Genomic DNA, 14,708 nt, shown 5'->3' on the forward strand with positions numbered 1-14,708 from the left:
CCCACTGGAATCGGAACTCTCCCTGCTTTCCCCTTTGCTCGGGGACGGGCTTGAACTCAGGAGGGGAGGGACTTCGCGATATCCCCTGTCCCTCACATCCACCCCCCTCCCAAGCTCTCCTTCACCCCTCCCCAGGCCCCCCCCATGTGTCGGTGACGACTGGAAGCCTAAAAACTCGGTGCTCTCCGAGCCCGTTGGTGTGAACACCTCCCCCCAGTCCTGCGAGCCCCCCCCTTCCGCCTGGGAGGACGGGAATCCCAAAAAGTCCGTGGCGTCAGAGCTGGTGGGGGTAAAAATGTTTTGCCAATCTGCTCCTTCCTCTGACTGGGTGGATCTTGGCGACACCCATACCTCATCCTCTGGTTCCTCAAACTCCGCTTCCCAGCGCCATGGTGAGCTGTTCTCCCGTGCCTCCTCCTCCTCCCCCTCCCTTTCCATGTGCCAGGGCTTGGGTCTGTGGGGAAAGAGGGCGTGAAATTCTTCCACCAAGAATTCCTCCTGTATCTGAGTGGCGGGAACCCATTCATTCTGGGACGGTGGAGCATCCTCCCATGCCATGAGGTACTCCAGGCCCCCCACCCCCCACCTTGAATCCAGGATGGCCGTGGCCTCATTGAGTTGCTCCCTGCTTTCCCTCTCCCCCCCTCCCTCGGGGGTTTGTTCGCTGTCTCTGAGCCTGCTGCTTTCCCTGTACGGCGACAGCAGCGATCTATGAAACACTGGATGCACCCTCATGTCCTCTGGCAGTGCCAGCCTGTATGCCACCGGGTTGACCTGTTGCGTGACCGTGAAGGGGCCCAGCCATTTGGGTGCCAGCTTTTTGCACCTCCCTCTGGTGGGAAGGCCCTCCGAGGACAACCACACCTTGTCCCCCACCCTGATGACCTCCCCTTGTCGCCTGTGGCGATCTGCCCCCTTTTTGTACGCTTCCTTGGCCCTCTCCAAGTGTTCTCTGAGCTGCTGGTGCACCGTCTCCAGTTCCTCTGCCCAATCCTCAGCCTGTGGGCCCTCCTCCTCCTCCTCCCTCTCCCTCTCTGGGAAAGATCTGAGGTCGCGCCCGTAATTGGCCTTAAAGGGCGACACCCCTGTGGAGACGTGCACTGCATTGTTGTAGGCAAATTCTGCTAGTGGCAAGCGATCCACCCAGTCCGTTTGCCGCTGGCTGACGTAGCATCTCAGGTACTGCTGCAGAATGGCGTTGACCCTCTCCGCTTGTCCGTTGGTCTGCGGGTGTCTAGCCGTCGACAAGCTGACCTCCACCTGCAGGAGGTTCATGAGCCGCCGCCAGAACCTGGAAACAAATTGGCGGCCACGATCCGAAATAACCCTTAAAGGTAATCCATGCAGTCTGAAAATGTGATCAACAAACAGTTTGGCTGTCTCTTCTGCCGAGACTGCCCTGGCACACGGTATAAAGTGACACATTTTGGACATGAGGTCCACCACCACCAACACTGCAGTCTTACCCCTGGACGAAGGCAGATCTGTGATGAAGTCCATGGACACCACTTCCCACGGCCTGTGTGGTGTGGCTAAGGGCTCCAGCAACCCTGGTGGCGCTGCTCTGACCACCTTCGCCCGCTGGCAGGTGGTACAGCCCCTTACATAGTCTCGAACATCTTCCCTCACCCCTGGCCACCAGAAGTGTCTCATGACTAGGTGAGTGGTCTTGTCCCTTCCAAAATGCCCCGCTGTAGGGTTGTCGTGCATCTGCTTGAGGACCGTACGTCGAAGCTGGGTGGTGGGTAGGTACAGCGCACCCTTGTAGAAAAGCAGCCCTCTGCGTTCTGCAAAGTCTTTTGCCTGCTCCCTCCCCCCTCTCAGTTCTCTGAAGATGCGGTTGGCAAATTCATCCGCTGCCGTCAGTGCTGTGAGTTCTGCCTCGCTCACCACTGCTGCTCCGCAGGACCATGCCGACGGGGGGAAAATGTGCCTTGGGGCTGGTGGCGCCTCCTCCTCCATGTACTCTGGCTTGCGGGAGAGGGCATCCGCCCTGACATTCTGCTCTCCTGGGATGTAGTGTATGGAGAAGTTGAAGTTCGAGAAGAACTCCGCCCACCGTATCTGCCGCTGGTTGAGCACCCTGGCAGTTCTCCAGAACTCCAGGTTCTTGTGGTCTGTGCACACCTGGATGGGGTGCTTGGCGCCCACCAGGAAGTGTCTCCAGTGCTGGAACGCCGCGTGGATCGCAAGAAGTTCCCGATCAAAAACTGTGTAGTTTCGCTCGGGCTGGGTCAACTTCCTGGAGAAGAAGGCACAGGGTCTCCACTCTCTGTTGGCGTCCAGTTGCAACAAAATGGCGCCCACAGCCTTATCAGAAGCATCTGTTTCAATGCGTAGGGGCGCGTCCTGAACCACGTGGAACAGGTTCTGGTCTGAGGCGAACACCCTCTTGAGGCTTTCGAACGCTGCTTGCGCCTCTGGTGTCCACCTGAACTTCTGCTTGCCTCTCAGGCAGTCAGTGATGGGAGCCGTAACTCGAGAGAAGTTCTTGATGAACTTCCTGTAGAAGTTGGCAAAGCCTAGTAGGCGTTGGGCATCTTTGCGCGTCCTGGGGCTGTGCCAGTCCAGGATGGTCTGCACCTTGTCCTTGTCCATTGCCAGCCCCTTGTCTGACAGCTTGTAGCCCAGGAAGTCCACCTCCTTGGTGTGAAACTTGCACTTCTCCAGCTTCACATACAGGTGGTTCTCCTTCAGGCGCTGTAACACCTCCCTGACGTCCTTCACGTGCTGCACTGGGTCGTTGGAGTAAATAAGGATGTCATCCAGAAAGACCAAGCATTTCCTGAAGAGTAGGGACCCCAGGACGTGGTGCATGAAGGCCTGGAAGCATGCTGAGCCCCCTTGCAACCCGAAGGGCATCACCAGATATTCAAAAGAGCCCAGAGGCGTGAACATCGTGGTTTTCCACTCATCGCCTTCCCGGATCCTGATCAAGTTGTACGCCCCCCTCAGGTCTAGCTTGGTGAAAATCTTGCCTCTGCGTGCCGCTGTCAGGAGATCATCCACTCTGGGCATGGGGAAAGCCACTGGCTCTGTCACCGAATTCAGCCGTCTAAAATCCACCACAAGACGGCGCTGTTGCGTGTCTTTCTTGTCCACCCAGAAGACCGGGCTGCCCCCTGCTGCCTTGCTTTCTCTGATGAACCCCCGCTTGAGGTTCTTGTCGATAAAAGCGCGCAGATCCTCCAGTTCCTGGTCTGACATGGCGTACAGCTTGGCTGGGGGTATAGTTGCCCCAGGCACCAGGTTGATCTGGCAGTCAAAAGGCCTGTGTGGGGGCAGGTGGTCGGACTCCGCTTCACTGAAGACCTCCTGCAGGTCCCAGTATGGTTTGGGTATCGCCTCACCCCCTTTGACGTGCATGGTGGCCACCGTGGCTATCGGAGGCCCCTCCCCTGGTTGGTGCTGCATGCAATGTTCCAGGCAAAAGTCCGATCCAAAAGTGATGCATCTCTGATGCCAACTTATGGAGGGGTCGTGGCGCGCCAGCCAGCTCATGCCCAAAACGATTGGGGGGTCTGAGATGGTGGTGACGTTGAATGCCAGTGTCTCTGAGTGCCTTCCAACCGTCATTCTCATGGGGGGGGTTTGATGAGTGATGGCCCCTCCCAGCAGCTCTCTGCCGTCAATGGTTGCCACGTGCAGAGGAAAATCCAGCTGCAGAAGCTGGATCTGGTGCTCTTCTGCAAAGTTTCTCGAGAAGAAGTTGGCTGAGGCACCACTGTCAATTAGGGCGAGGACCGTCAATGGATAGCCATTTGGGAGCGTGAGCGTCACTTCTAGAACCACTCCTGCTCTGGGAGGGGTGGGCTGGCTCTGCTCCTCTCTGTGCGGGTGGGTGGGCTGGGGCTGTTGTCTGCTGACTGTGCCTGGCTGCCGCCCCTTGTCTCCTGCAGCCAGGCTTTCCCGTTTCCCTGCTGTGGTGCTGCGTCAGTGGGGGAGGGCACAACCGTTCCCGCCTTTCCTTGCCACTCCCTGCGATGTGGGCAGTCTCTGACGAGATGCTGGGGGGAGTTGCAGAGAAAGCAATTCCCACCCCTTCCCTCCTTGCGTCTTGGCGCCGCTGGGGTTTGAAAAGCCCGCGCGCGCGCGCTATCAATCTGCATGGGTTCCTGGTCCTGACTGGCCCCAGGCGTGGCTTGAAAGGGTTGTTGAGGGAGTGGCTTCTCCTGCGACCGTGGGAACCAAGCCCGCTTTGCGCGCGTTGCTTGCTTGTCGCTCCATCTGGATTCCTGCCTCACCCCCACCGCCAGAGCCGCTTTGCTCAGTTGATCCATATTACTGGGCTTTGGACCTCTCGAGAGCTCATCCTTCACCTCCTCATGCAACCCCAAGTAAAACGCCGCTTGCATTGGGGCAGACTCCAGATCCCACCCCAATCTGTGCACCAGCATGGTGAATTTCGCCCAATACGCGCGAACTGTCATATTTCCTTGGCGTAAATTATGAAGTTCCTCCTTAGTCTGGTCCATATGACTATCGGACGAATACATCGTTTTCAAACCTTCTAGAAATAGTTTGACATTCTTCATGCAAGGATTCCTTGTTGCAATTAACGGTCTTAGCCACTCCCTGGCCGCCCCTGTAAGGTGCTCCACAATAAACGCTACTCTGTGCTCATCATCAGGGAACTCATCGTGGTGCAGCTCAAGAGCATACACAATCTCAGTCTCAAAGCCCTGAAACTCCTTCGGGTCTCCATTGAACTTGCTTACTAGGGTCCCGGCTCTCCTTCCTGGCAGCACTTGGACTTGGGGTGCCCCTCCCGCCTTGTTTTTCTCTGCATCCAGCTTGTTTTGGAGGTCTACCGCCACCGCCCTTAAATGCTGCTCTTTTTCCTGGAGCTCTCTCACCTGTTCCGCAAGTTGTAGCCGGTCGTCCTGGACCTTCTTAGTCTCCTCTTTAGCTGCCTTCAATTCTCCCTGCGCCTGCAGCGACAGCTGTTGCAGTTCTAGCTGGGCTTGCTCAGCGATCTGCCGCCACTTCTCCGCCTCTGACACGCTCATCCCGGCAACTCCAAAGTAGCCCAAAAATGATTAGGAGGTTGCTGTCACAGTGGCCGGAGTGGACTACTTCAGAGTAACGACGCTACGCAGCTCTGCATTTTATTCTTTTATTGGTGCTGCGTATTTACAGTGCTCAAGTCATTGCTATTTACACGGAGCGATGTTGTCAGTCGGTTTCAGAACCTCCTAATGGCTTTTGGCGCGTCTTTCTCCAACACAAAAGCTTTGGCAGACCCATCCTCTTGCCCCTCCTCTTCCTGCGTAATTCTGGAGTTGGGGGGATGGGTCTTCCCCCCTTACTTGCCCCTTCCTGTCCCACCTGGGACCCTGGCTCCTCTACCTTGCCTGAGCCTCGGACACGACTTCCTGCTTCCCCACTGGAATCGGAACTCTCCCTGCTTTCCCCTTTGCTCGGGGACGGGCTTGAACTCAGGAGGGGAGGGACTTCGCGATATCCCCTGTCCCTCACAATTATGAACAATTCGGGCAAACAATTTGGAGAGTAGCAGTTAGTAAGGGGGGCACTAACCACAAGACTCAGTTTGAACCCCCTGTTGAGCAGTTTGAAAAACACCTTGCCTTGATCTGACGTAGGGAGGGACAGATATGTTTTTTTTCTAATCTGTGTCCATTTCACGTGTGTTTATTCGTAAGTTCATTCCATAATTAAATATAGTTATTACTGCAGGTCAACAAATGAATAATGCAAGTGCTGATATTTCTAACAAGATATGTACAGATATGTACAAGATATGATCTCATATGTACAGCTCTAAATTTCCAAATGTCTTAAAAAACTCTTTTTATAGTGAGAAAACAAATATTCATATATTGAATTTTGCAAGTACTGGCAAAAATTGTTTCAGTAGCTTGTTACCAACGAATTACCTCTAGAACATCCTTTATCAGGAATTTCATAGCATGCTTGCCTTCTCTTCTTTCCCCCCTCTGATATACAGGTGGTACGGCCATACCAAACAATGTCCAATCCGATGAGTAAGCTGACGGTACTCAACAGTATGCATTCTCACTTTATACTAGCCGATAATGGGACCACGGGAAAATATGGTGCGGAAGTGAAACTTCGCAGACAGCTGGAAAAGCACATCTCACTTCAGAAGATAAATACAAGTGAGCAGCCTGCTTTCTACATTGTTCTATAACTGCGCACTGGGGTATATCTGTTCATCATCATCAGGCCTCAGTAAAGAGTTTCATTAGGATCAGGATCAGGCCACAATATTATACAGGCAGGTTCACAATCAAAATTCTAAATGGCAATCCAAAGAGGCGGAGTAAGTTTAGCAGATGATAGGGAGGAAAAGGTGATGGTGCTATGTGTAGCTAAAAGCTAGGAGCATCTTGGCAGGAGAAGATTGGCAGGCAATGGAATGGTAAACAACTGAAAAAAGCAGAATGTGACAGTGCTCAGGAGCCAAAAAGACTATGGAAATGTTCAAGCTGTTCTTTTCCAGCTTTGGGTCACTTTGTGAAGTGCCCAGGTTTAGGAATCCACTTGTCATGAGGTCAAAAGACAGGCCTCACCAGTGAAGGCATCCTTCCATGCCTTCTGCCTGTGGCTGATGCTCTGTTTCAGGCAGCCATACTTCAGAGGAAAGGCAGGAGTGGACCTTGTTATCAGAGCAGTATTTGAATGGTCTGGGAAAGCCAGTTCACTCTTTCCCTTGTTTGGGAAAGCTAGATAGCCCACTAGCCCTTTTCATTTGCCCACCCCACCCTGTGAGTCTTGCTGTCATCTGGTCTGTCAGCAAGGGTTAATGTTTGATTCCCACCAATAATATATAAAACAAGAACTGTTGGACTTTCAGGACTTGACCCAGCTTCAGCTGAGTCAGGATGGAGGACTTGCACTGGTGGTGGCCATCTGCCGTGGATGCTTTAGCTGAGATTCCTGCATTGCAGGGGTTGGACTAGATGACCCTTGGGTCCCTTCCAACTCTAAGATTCTATGATTCTATGAGAGACTTCAGCCAGTAAAGCTCAGCCAGAGATCCATCTTCTCTAAACTCTACTCCTTCCAGCAAGCCTTGAGTTTGGCTTGCCCACAAACTCATGCTGGGTTTAAAGGGAATTGGGCCCTGCCTTTTATACCCCATATAAAGTTTTTGGAGGGGTTTACAAATAGACAAGAAAAGACGGTTCAAATAAACAATTAAACATAAAACTGTAAATCAAAAACTTACATAAATACAACAGAAACTAAAGTCACTCAAAAGTTAAGCACCCATTTAAAAACTAAGACGCTCTGGCTACATAAGCTACCAGTTATAGTGGCTGCAGTATGCCGCTGAATAATAGTTTCTTCTAGTTTTTGCAAAATAATTCTCACTATCTCAGAACTATTTCTTTAACCCTATGGTTGTCACAGAACTCCAAAGAGGTAGTTGCTAATGGTGATAGGAGTTCTTTCCTGACTCCCCTTCCCTTCCCTGATTAGGCCAGGAGATAAACTGTGTTCCCTTCTTGTTGTTGAGCCAGTAGAAGACTGGGGGCTTGGGGGGGGTCAGTACTAGCAGTATAGAGTACTGATGCCTCTTTTTTTGCTGCCCATGAAACCCATTTCATGCTGGCACCCACTGCACATGTATCAAGAAATGAATACCAGCACCTCATTTTTTTTCTCAAAAGGGGAACACACTTCTGTTTAATTTTACTGTCATGTATTTTCTTGTGGCTCTTAAATTTGTCTACTGTGTTCTCGATGTGGGAATGGGGGTGGAATCTCTGCCATTTCAGTATTTACTCCCAATGTTAGAGAGCAGATATTGCTTGATTGGGTGAAAATGCTTTACATTTTGACTTGGGATATTTGGATAGTGTACAGCTGGGGAGACGCTGCTAAGAGTGAATGTGACATTTCTACACATTGCATTCTGGCATGTACTAGATTCAGTACTGTTGAAAATTGGAATGAATCCACTTACTTTTCTCATTTCTGAATAGGCTTGGCTGAATTTACATTCCTCATATTGCACTTATTCTTGAAAGGTGATAATATTACATACTGCAAGTATATATTCTATCTTAGCTGGATATGCCTGATTTCACAGACTATTTCATAGCCAAATAAATGCATTATCAGCAGACTATCTATAGAGAATTCCATGCTAAAACTAAAGCAACCATGGTTCCTTTATTACTAAAGTTGTCTGGTCTTGACTACTGACCTTCAAAATGATGTGTGACGCCACTCAAATACTCTCTGTAATGCACTTTCCAAAGTGAGACGTTCTAATCTCTACTTTGCTTACAATGCCTAACATGTTAAAACATTGCTCTTGTGCTGGGAAAATATTCAAGCAAGCAAGAGAAAAACATTTGACTGGCTCTCTGTCCCCTTTGAGTAGATCAGGGAAATGTATTTTTGTGTCAGGTGAGGGGATCATCATTTGCATTCTCAACCACAGTGTGAGCAAACAGCACTTCAGATCAGAGATAAGGTAATGTGAGGCTGCAAACTGTAGGCACAATGGTTCTGCCGCCACTGTTGGAGCCAGGAGGCCTCGAATGGCAGCTGTTGAGAATCACAAGTTGGGAGAGTGCTGTTGCATTCATTGCCTGCCTGCAGGCTTCCCTTGGGCATCTGGTTGACTGCTGTGAGAACAGGGTGCTGGACTAGATGGGTCTTTGGCTTGATCCAGCAGGACATTTTAATGCTCTTATGTTCTATCCTGGTAAGGCTCAGAAAAAAATATCTGCAGCAATCACTGCACCCCGCAGAATGGGGACCAGGCTGAGTGGCTACAGAAACTTGGCTAGGAACTAGCTAGTCTTTGATGAATCATGGCCTTTCCTGTGTTTGGGAATCTGAAAATAAGACGTGGGTGAGAGCAAGTCAGTGCATTTTTCTTATAGGACTGTAGCCAGTGTTTTCTGTTTGGTAGCACAAAGGCTATTGTACTATTGGACGGGGGGGGGGGAGGTTACTGCTGCACAACAGGAATCCAGTGCAAATGTTATGCTAGCAGAAACTCACTGTAAAACAGATTGTGCAATCTACTGTGTAACAAAGTCACCAGCAGCCTGCTTATGCATTTTTTGCACAACAAAGTTCTGCTGGTATAACAATTATACCACTAAGTGACTTTAACATAGTGCTACATTGGATACATACAACCCATAGTCTCTCCCCTCCCTCAATTCCCAGCTGGTTGAATACTTATTACTTTCTCACCTAGATCTAATTAATATTTGTCACTATGTTGAATGTACTTGAGCATTTCCACTGAACCACTCTGGGTACACAGAGAGTAGCAGTGTGGGGCAAGAAGGTCTTATTGAGCTTTGCAAGTTGCATCTAAGATGAGCTGAGTGTCAGGGTAGGTGAGAGAACAGAATCTTTAAATCTGAAATCTTGTGTAGATTCCTAATAAAAACAATACATAAACTATATAGTTTGTAATAATATCACAGTATCATAAACATTCATGTTATCCCAGCAAAGTGTTGTTTTGAACTTATAACTAAATAATTGCTTCCAGGGACAAATTCTGTATGGTGAACCTGCTTGCTAGTTACATTTCCTTTTAATTGTGAACACTGTTCCTAAATCAGAATCATAGGCTACAGATGTTATCATTTGACTTTGTTTAGAACCAGTGCTCCAGAGACCTGACTAAATAACTTCATTGTGTCTGGATTTTGCATCTGTTCCAGAAGTAAGCTTGGAATGAACTAATCTTGTTTAGATATAAAATCAGTAAGGGGTGTTTGTTTGCAGCTGATCTTTTATCCAGTTTTTGCTTGATGATCATTGTCAGTTAAAAGTAACTGATTCATTATTATTGTAAAAGCAAGAAAATTCTACAAATTAAGAATTATCTGCATGAAAATATGAACGCTATTCTGCTCTATTAGCAAATACATTTCTTACATTTGAGGGCCGTTCTCCCCAGGTTGATTTTTACATAGAGCATTTTATTCCTTTTGTATGAATCTTTGGAGTAGGCTGCCCAGGGACTCTCAAGCTGTTTAGCTGACCTGGGTAAATTGCCATTTTGCATGTGTGTGTATTGGGTGGAAGTGAAAGGAAAGTCCGATGCTGTAAAGAAAAATATTGCATAGGAACCTGGAATGTAAGAACCATGAATGGAGGTAAGCTGGATGTGGTCAAAAATGAGATGACAAGAACAAATATCGACATCCTGGGCATCAGTGAACTAAAATGGAAGGGAATGAGCGAATTCAGTTCGGGTGACTATCATATCTACTACTGTGGGCAAGAATCCTGTAGTAGAAATGGAGTGGCCCTCATAGTCAACAAAAGAGTGGCAAAAGCTGTAATGGGATGCAATCTCAAAAATGACAGAATGATCTCGATACGAATCCAAGGCAGACCTTTTAACATGACGGTAATCCAAGTTTATGCACCAACTACCGGTGCTGAAGAAAGTGAAATTGACCAATTCTATGAAGACCTACAACACCTTCTAGAAATGACACCAAAGAAGGATGTTCTTCTCATTACAGGGGATTGGAATGCTAAAGTAGGGAATCAAGAGATAAAAGGAACAACTGGCAAGTTTGGCCTTGAAGTTCAAAATGAAGCAGGGCAAAGGCTAATAGAGTTCTGTCAAGAGAACAAGCTGGTCATCACAAACACTCTCTTCCAACAACACAAGAGACGAATCTACACATGGATATCACCAAATGGGCAGCATCGAAATCAGATTGATTATATTCTCTGCAGCCAAAGATGGAGAAGCTCTATACAGTCAGCAAAAACAAGACCTGGAGCTGACTGTAACTCAGATCATCAGCTTCTTATAGCAAAATTTCAGCTTAAACTGAAGAAAGTAGGAAAAACCACTGGGCCAGTAAGATACAATCTGAATCAAATCCCTTATGAATACACAGTGGAAGTGAGGAACAGGTTTAAGGATTTAGATTTGGTGGACAGAGTGCCTGAAGAACTATGGATGGAGGCTCGTAACATTATACAGGAGGCAGCAACGAAAACCATGCCAAGGAAAAGGAAATGCAAGAAAGCAAAATGGCTGTCCAACGAGGCCTTACAAATAGCGGAGGAGAGGAGGCAAGCAAAATGCAAGGGAGATAGGGAAAGATACAGGAAACTGAATGCAGATTTCCAAAAAACAGCAAGGAGAGACAAGAGGGTCTTCTTAAATGAGCAATGCAAAGAAATAGAGGAAAACAATAGAATGGGGAAAACCAGAGATCTGTTCAAGAAAATTGGAGATATGAAAGGAACATTTCGTACAAAGATTACCATAATCAAGGACAAAAGTGGTAAGGACCTAACAGAAGCAGAAGACATCAAGAAGAGGTGGCAGGAATACACAGAGGAATTATACCAGAAAGATATGGAGGTCTCGTACACCCCAGGTAGTGTGGTTGCTGACCTTGAGCCAGACATCTTGGAGAGTGAAGTCAAATGGGCCTTAGAAAGCACTGCTAATAACAAGGCCAGTGGAAGTGATGATATTCCAGCTGAACTATTTAAAATTTTAAAAGATGATGCTGTTAAGGTGCTACACCCAATATGCCAGCAAGTTTGGAAAACTCAGCAATGGCCAGAGGATTGGAGAAGATCAGTCTACATCCCAATTCCAAAGAAGGGCAGTGCAAAAGAATGCTCCAACTACCGCACAATTGCGCTCATTTCACACGCTAGCAAGGTTATGCTTAAAATTCTACAAGGCAGGCTTAAGCAGTATGTGGACCGAGAACTCCCAGAAGTGCAAGCTGGATTTCGAAAGGGCAGAGGAACCAGAGACCAAATAGCAAACATGCGCTGGATTATGGAGAAAGCTAGAGAGTTCCAGAAAAACGTCTACTTCTGCTTCATTGACTATGCAAAAGCCTTTGACTGTGTCGACCACAGCAAACTATGGCAAGTTCTTAAAGAAATGGGAGTGCCTGATCACCTCATCTGTCTCCTGAGAAATCTCTATGTGGGACAAGAAGCTACAGTTAGAACTGGATATGGAACAACTGAGTGGTTCAAAATTGGGAAAGGAGTACGACAAGGTTGTATATTGTCTCCCTGCTTATTTAATTTATATGCAGAATTCATCATGCGAAAGGCTGGACTAGATGAATCCCAAGCCGGAATTAAGATTGCCGGAAGAAATATCAACAACCTCAGATATGCAGATGACACAACCTTGATGGCAGAAAGTGAGGAGGAATTAAAGAACCTTTTAATGAGGGTGAAAGAGGAGAGCGCAAAATATGGTCTGAAGCTCAACATCAAAAAAACCAAGATCATGGCCACTGGTCCCATCACCTCCTGGCAAATAGAAGGGGAAGAAATGGAGGCAGTGAGAGATTTTACTTTCTTGGGCTCCTTGATCACTGCAGATGGTGACAGCAGTCACGAAATTAAAAGACGCCTGCTTCTTGGGAGAAAAGCAATGACAAACCTAGACAGCATCTTAAAAAGCAGAGACATCACCTTGCCGACAAAGGTCCGTATAGTTAAAGCTATGGTTTTCCCAGTAGTGATGTATGGAAGTGAGAGCTGGACCATAAAGAAGGCTGATCGCCGGAGAATTGATGCTTTTGAATTATGGTGCTGGAGGAGACTCTTGAGAGTCCCATGGACTGCAAGAAGATCAAACCTATCCATTCTTAAGGAAATCAGCCCTGAGTGCTCCCTGGAAGGACAGATCGTGAAGCTGAGGCTCCAATACTTTGGCCACCTCATGAGAAGAGAAGAATCCTTGGAAAAGACCCTGATGTTGGGAAAGATTGAGGGCACTAGGAGAAGGGGACGACAGAGGACAAGATGGTTGGACAGTGTTCTCGAAGCTATGAACATGAGTTTGACCAAACTGCGGGAGGCAGTGCAAGACAGGGGTGCCTGGCATGCTATGGTCCATGGGGTCACGAAGAGTCGGACACGACTAAACGACTAAACAACAACAACAAAGTATTGGGTGTGCACACCCATCCGCTTCATGTATTATCATACTCTGTGCAAACACATGTGATAATGTGTGACCAGGGTACAGAGTTTTCAATATTTGCCATTTCTTTATTCTACTTTACAACTCTGTCAATGAAGATCAAACTGTGTCCCCTGGAATGCAGGAGATATCACCCAGCCAACAAGGTTGTTGTTGTGTTGTTTAGTCGTTTAGTCGTGTCCGACTCTTCGTGACCCCATGGACCAGAGCACGCCAGGCACTCCTGTCTTGCACTGCCTCCCGCAGTTTGGTCAAAGGTCTACAAGGTAGACCTTTCCAAATAATGTGCATTGTATTTCTTCCCCCCCCCCCCAGGCTTTTGCATAGCTGAGTCAGTAGTTCCTTGGAATGCTGCCCCCCCCCACTTTGTTTCTATAGTTTGGTGAGCCCTCAAAATTGATTCCCAGTAATTCCCACTTTGTGCCACAATCTGGGTAATAGCTGAGGAATCCCCTTATCTCAGTCGCTGAGCTTGGTTAGGAGCAGGTTTAGCCCCCACAGACTGGTGCCCCCTTTTAAGTGAATGGGGAAGTTACATCACTCTATTTAAGGGGTGCTATTTTGATGAAAATGTTCTACTCTGGGGTGGCCTAAATCTTACTAGATGGGAATCTCTCAGTAGACTGTCATGCGACTCTTAGCAAATAGCACTCTAGCTTCTAGGGGTCTTTGCCATTTTCAGTCCCTCCTCTCACCTCCAGAGTCATGGATGAGGGTATAACAGCATCAAAAATGAATATCCCTTGTATGTTAGAAGAAAGATAACTGACATCCAGAATTGCAGAGATAATAATGGAAACAAGTTTACAAACTTTACCCTTCTGTTTCAGTAAGCTGTGCTATTTTTTGCTTTAGTCCTTTTGTCACCCTGCATTTTTCCTTTACAAAGCAATGTTTGAATCCTGATTACACCAGAACTGGCCTTTGATATTGGAAAACTGACTTCCTATGTATATGTTAAATCACCTCATCAGGGATACAATATTTAAATGAGACTGAGTAGCTGCTCTTTGGCACTTGGAGCAAACTTGGCAGTGATGTGCCCAGTAATTTCAGAGATCTATGCACCATAGTACAAAACATTCACACAAAATTATCTGATTTCAGGGTGATATAACTCCATGGCAATATTAGCGAAATGTTCTTATTTAGCCCATTATATTGTGGCAGACACATTCTCCGCCCCCAGCACCAAGCAGAGTTTGGGTTGCTCAGCTTTTCTTAAGACCAAGCCACTAATTATGTTAGTATTTATAATAGCTATTTCTTTTTTACACTTAACATTGATTTCTTGCTTTGTAGAAAGAACGAGCGAGAACTACAAAGAATTGGAGAGTGTATAGGTGTAAGTTTCTGTGGGAATAAAATTGTGGATCATAACTTTTAGTACCTAACCTAATAATCATACAGTAAATCAGAAACCAACCAGCAGACATGCAGCTTTCCTGTGTGAATACTGTTCTTTGTTCTCTGTAAAAAGCAGCTATTACATTTCTCTTTAGAACAGCTGGTGGAAAATAGAGAACAAATAGCACATTCAAAATAATTTTTTAAGCGTTGTCTTCATAAGTTTGTGATGTAAAGGAAGATAAGGGAACGAAATAACCTTGAAAAAGCATTTGAAACAGTTAAACTGCTGTGTGAAAAATAAAAGTACTTCTACCTGCAGCTGGTTAGTGTCAAACTATCCCTCTTATTATTACTAATTAGCTAGGGCAACATCTGACACTAAATGTTTCATAGTGAT

The 14,708-nt window shown here is 47.2% G+C and overlaps 1 protein-coding gene across 2 annotated transcripts in view; it reads left to right on the plus strand.

The window, feature by feature from the left end:
* The window catches only part of TRPM3 (transient receptor potential cation channel subfamily M member 3), a 345,307-nt gene that overhangs the window by 207,671 nt on the left and 122,928 nt on the right, over positions 1-14,708 (plus strand). For both annotated transcript variants that reach the window (XM_035100060.2, XM_035100062.2), the window contains exon 6: positions 5,969-6,140. In XM_035100060.2, coding sequence (XP_034955951.2) covers positions 5,969-6,140 — 172 coding nt within the window. The remainder of the gene's footprint in view (positions 1-5,968; positions 6,141-14,708) is intronic.

Source organism: Zootoca vivipara, chromosome 11 (assembly GCF_963506605.1).
Source record: "Zootoca vivipara chromosome 11, rZooViv1.1, whole genome shotgun sequence".
In the NCBI taxonomy this organism is placed as follows: domain Eukaryota; kingdom Metazoa; phylum Chordata; class Lepidosauria; order Squamata; family Lacertidae; genus Zootoca; species Zootoca vivipara.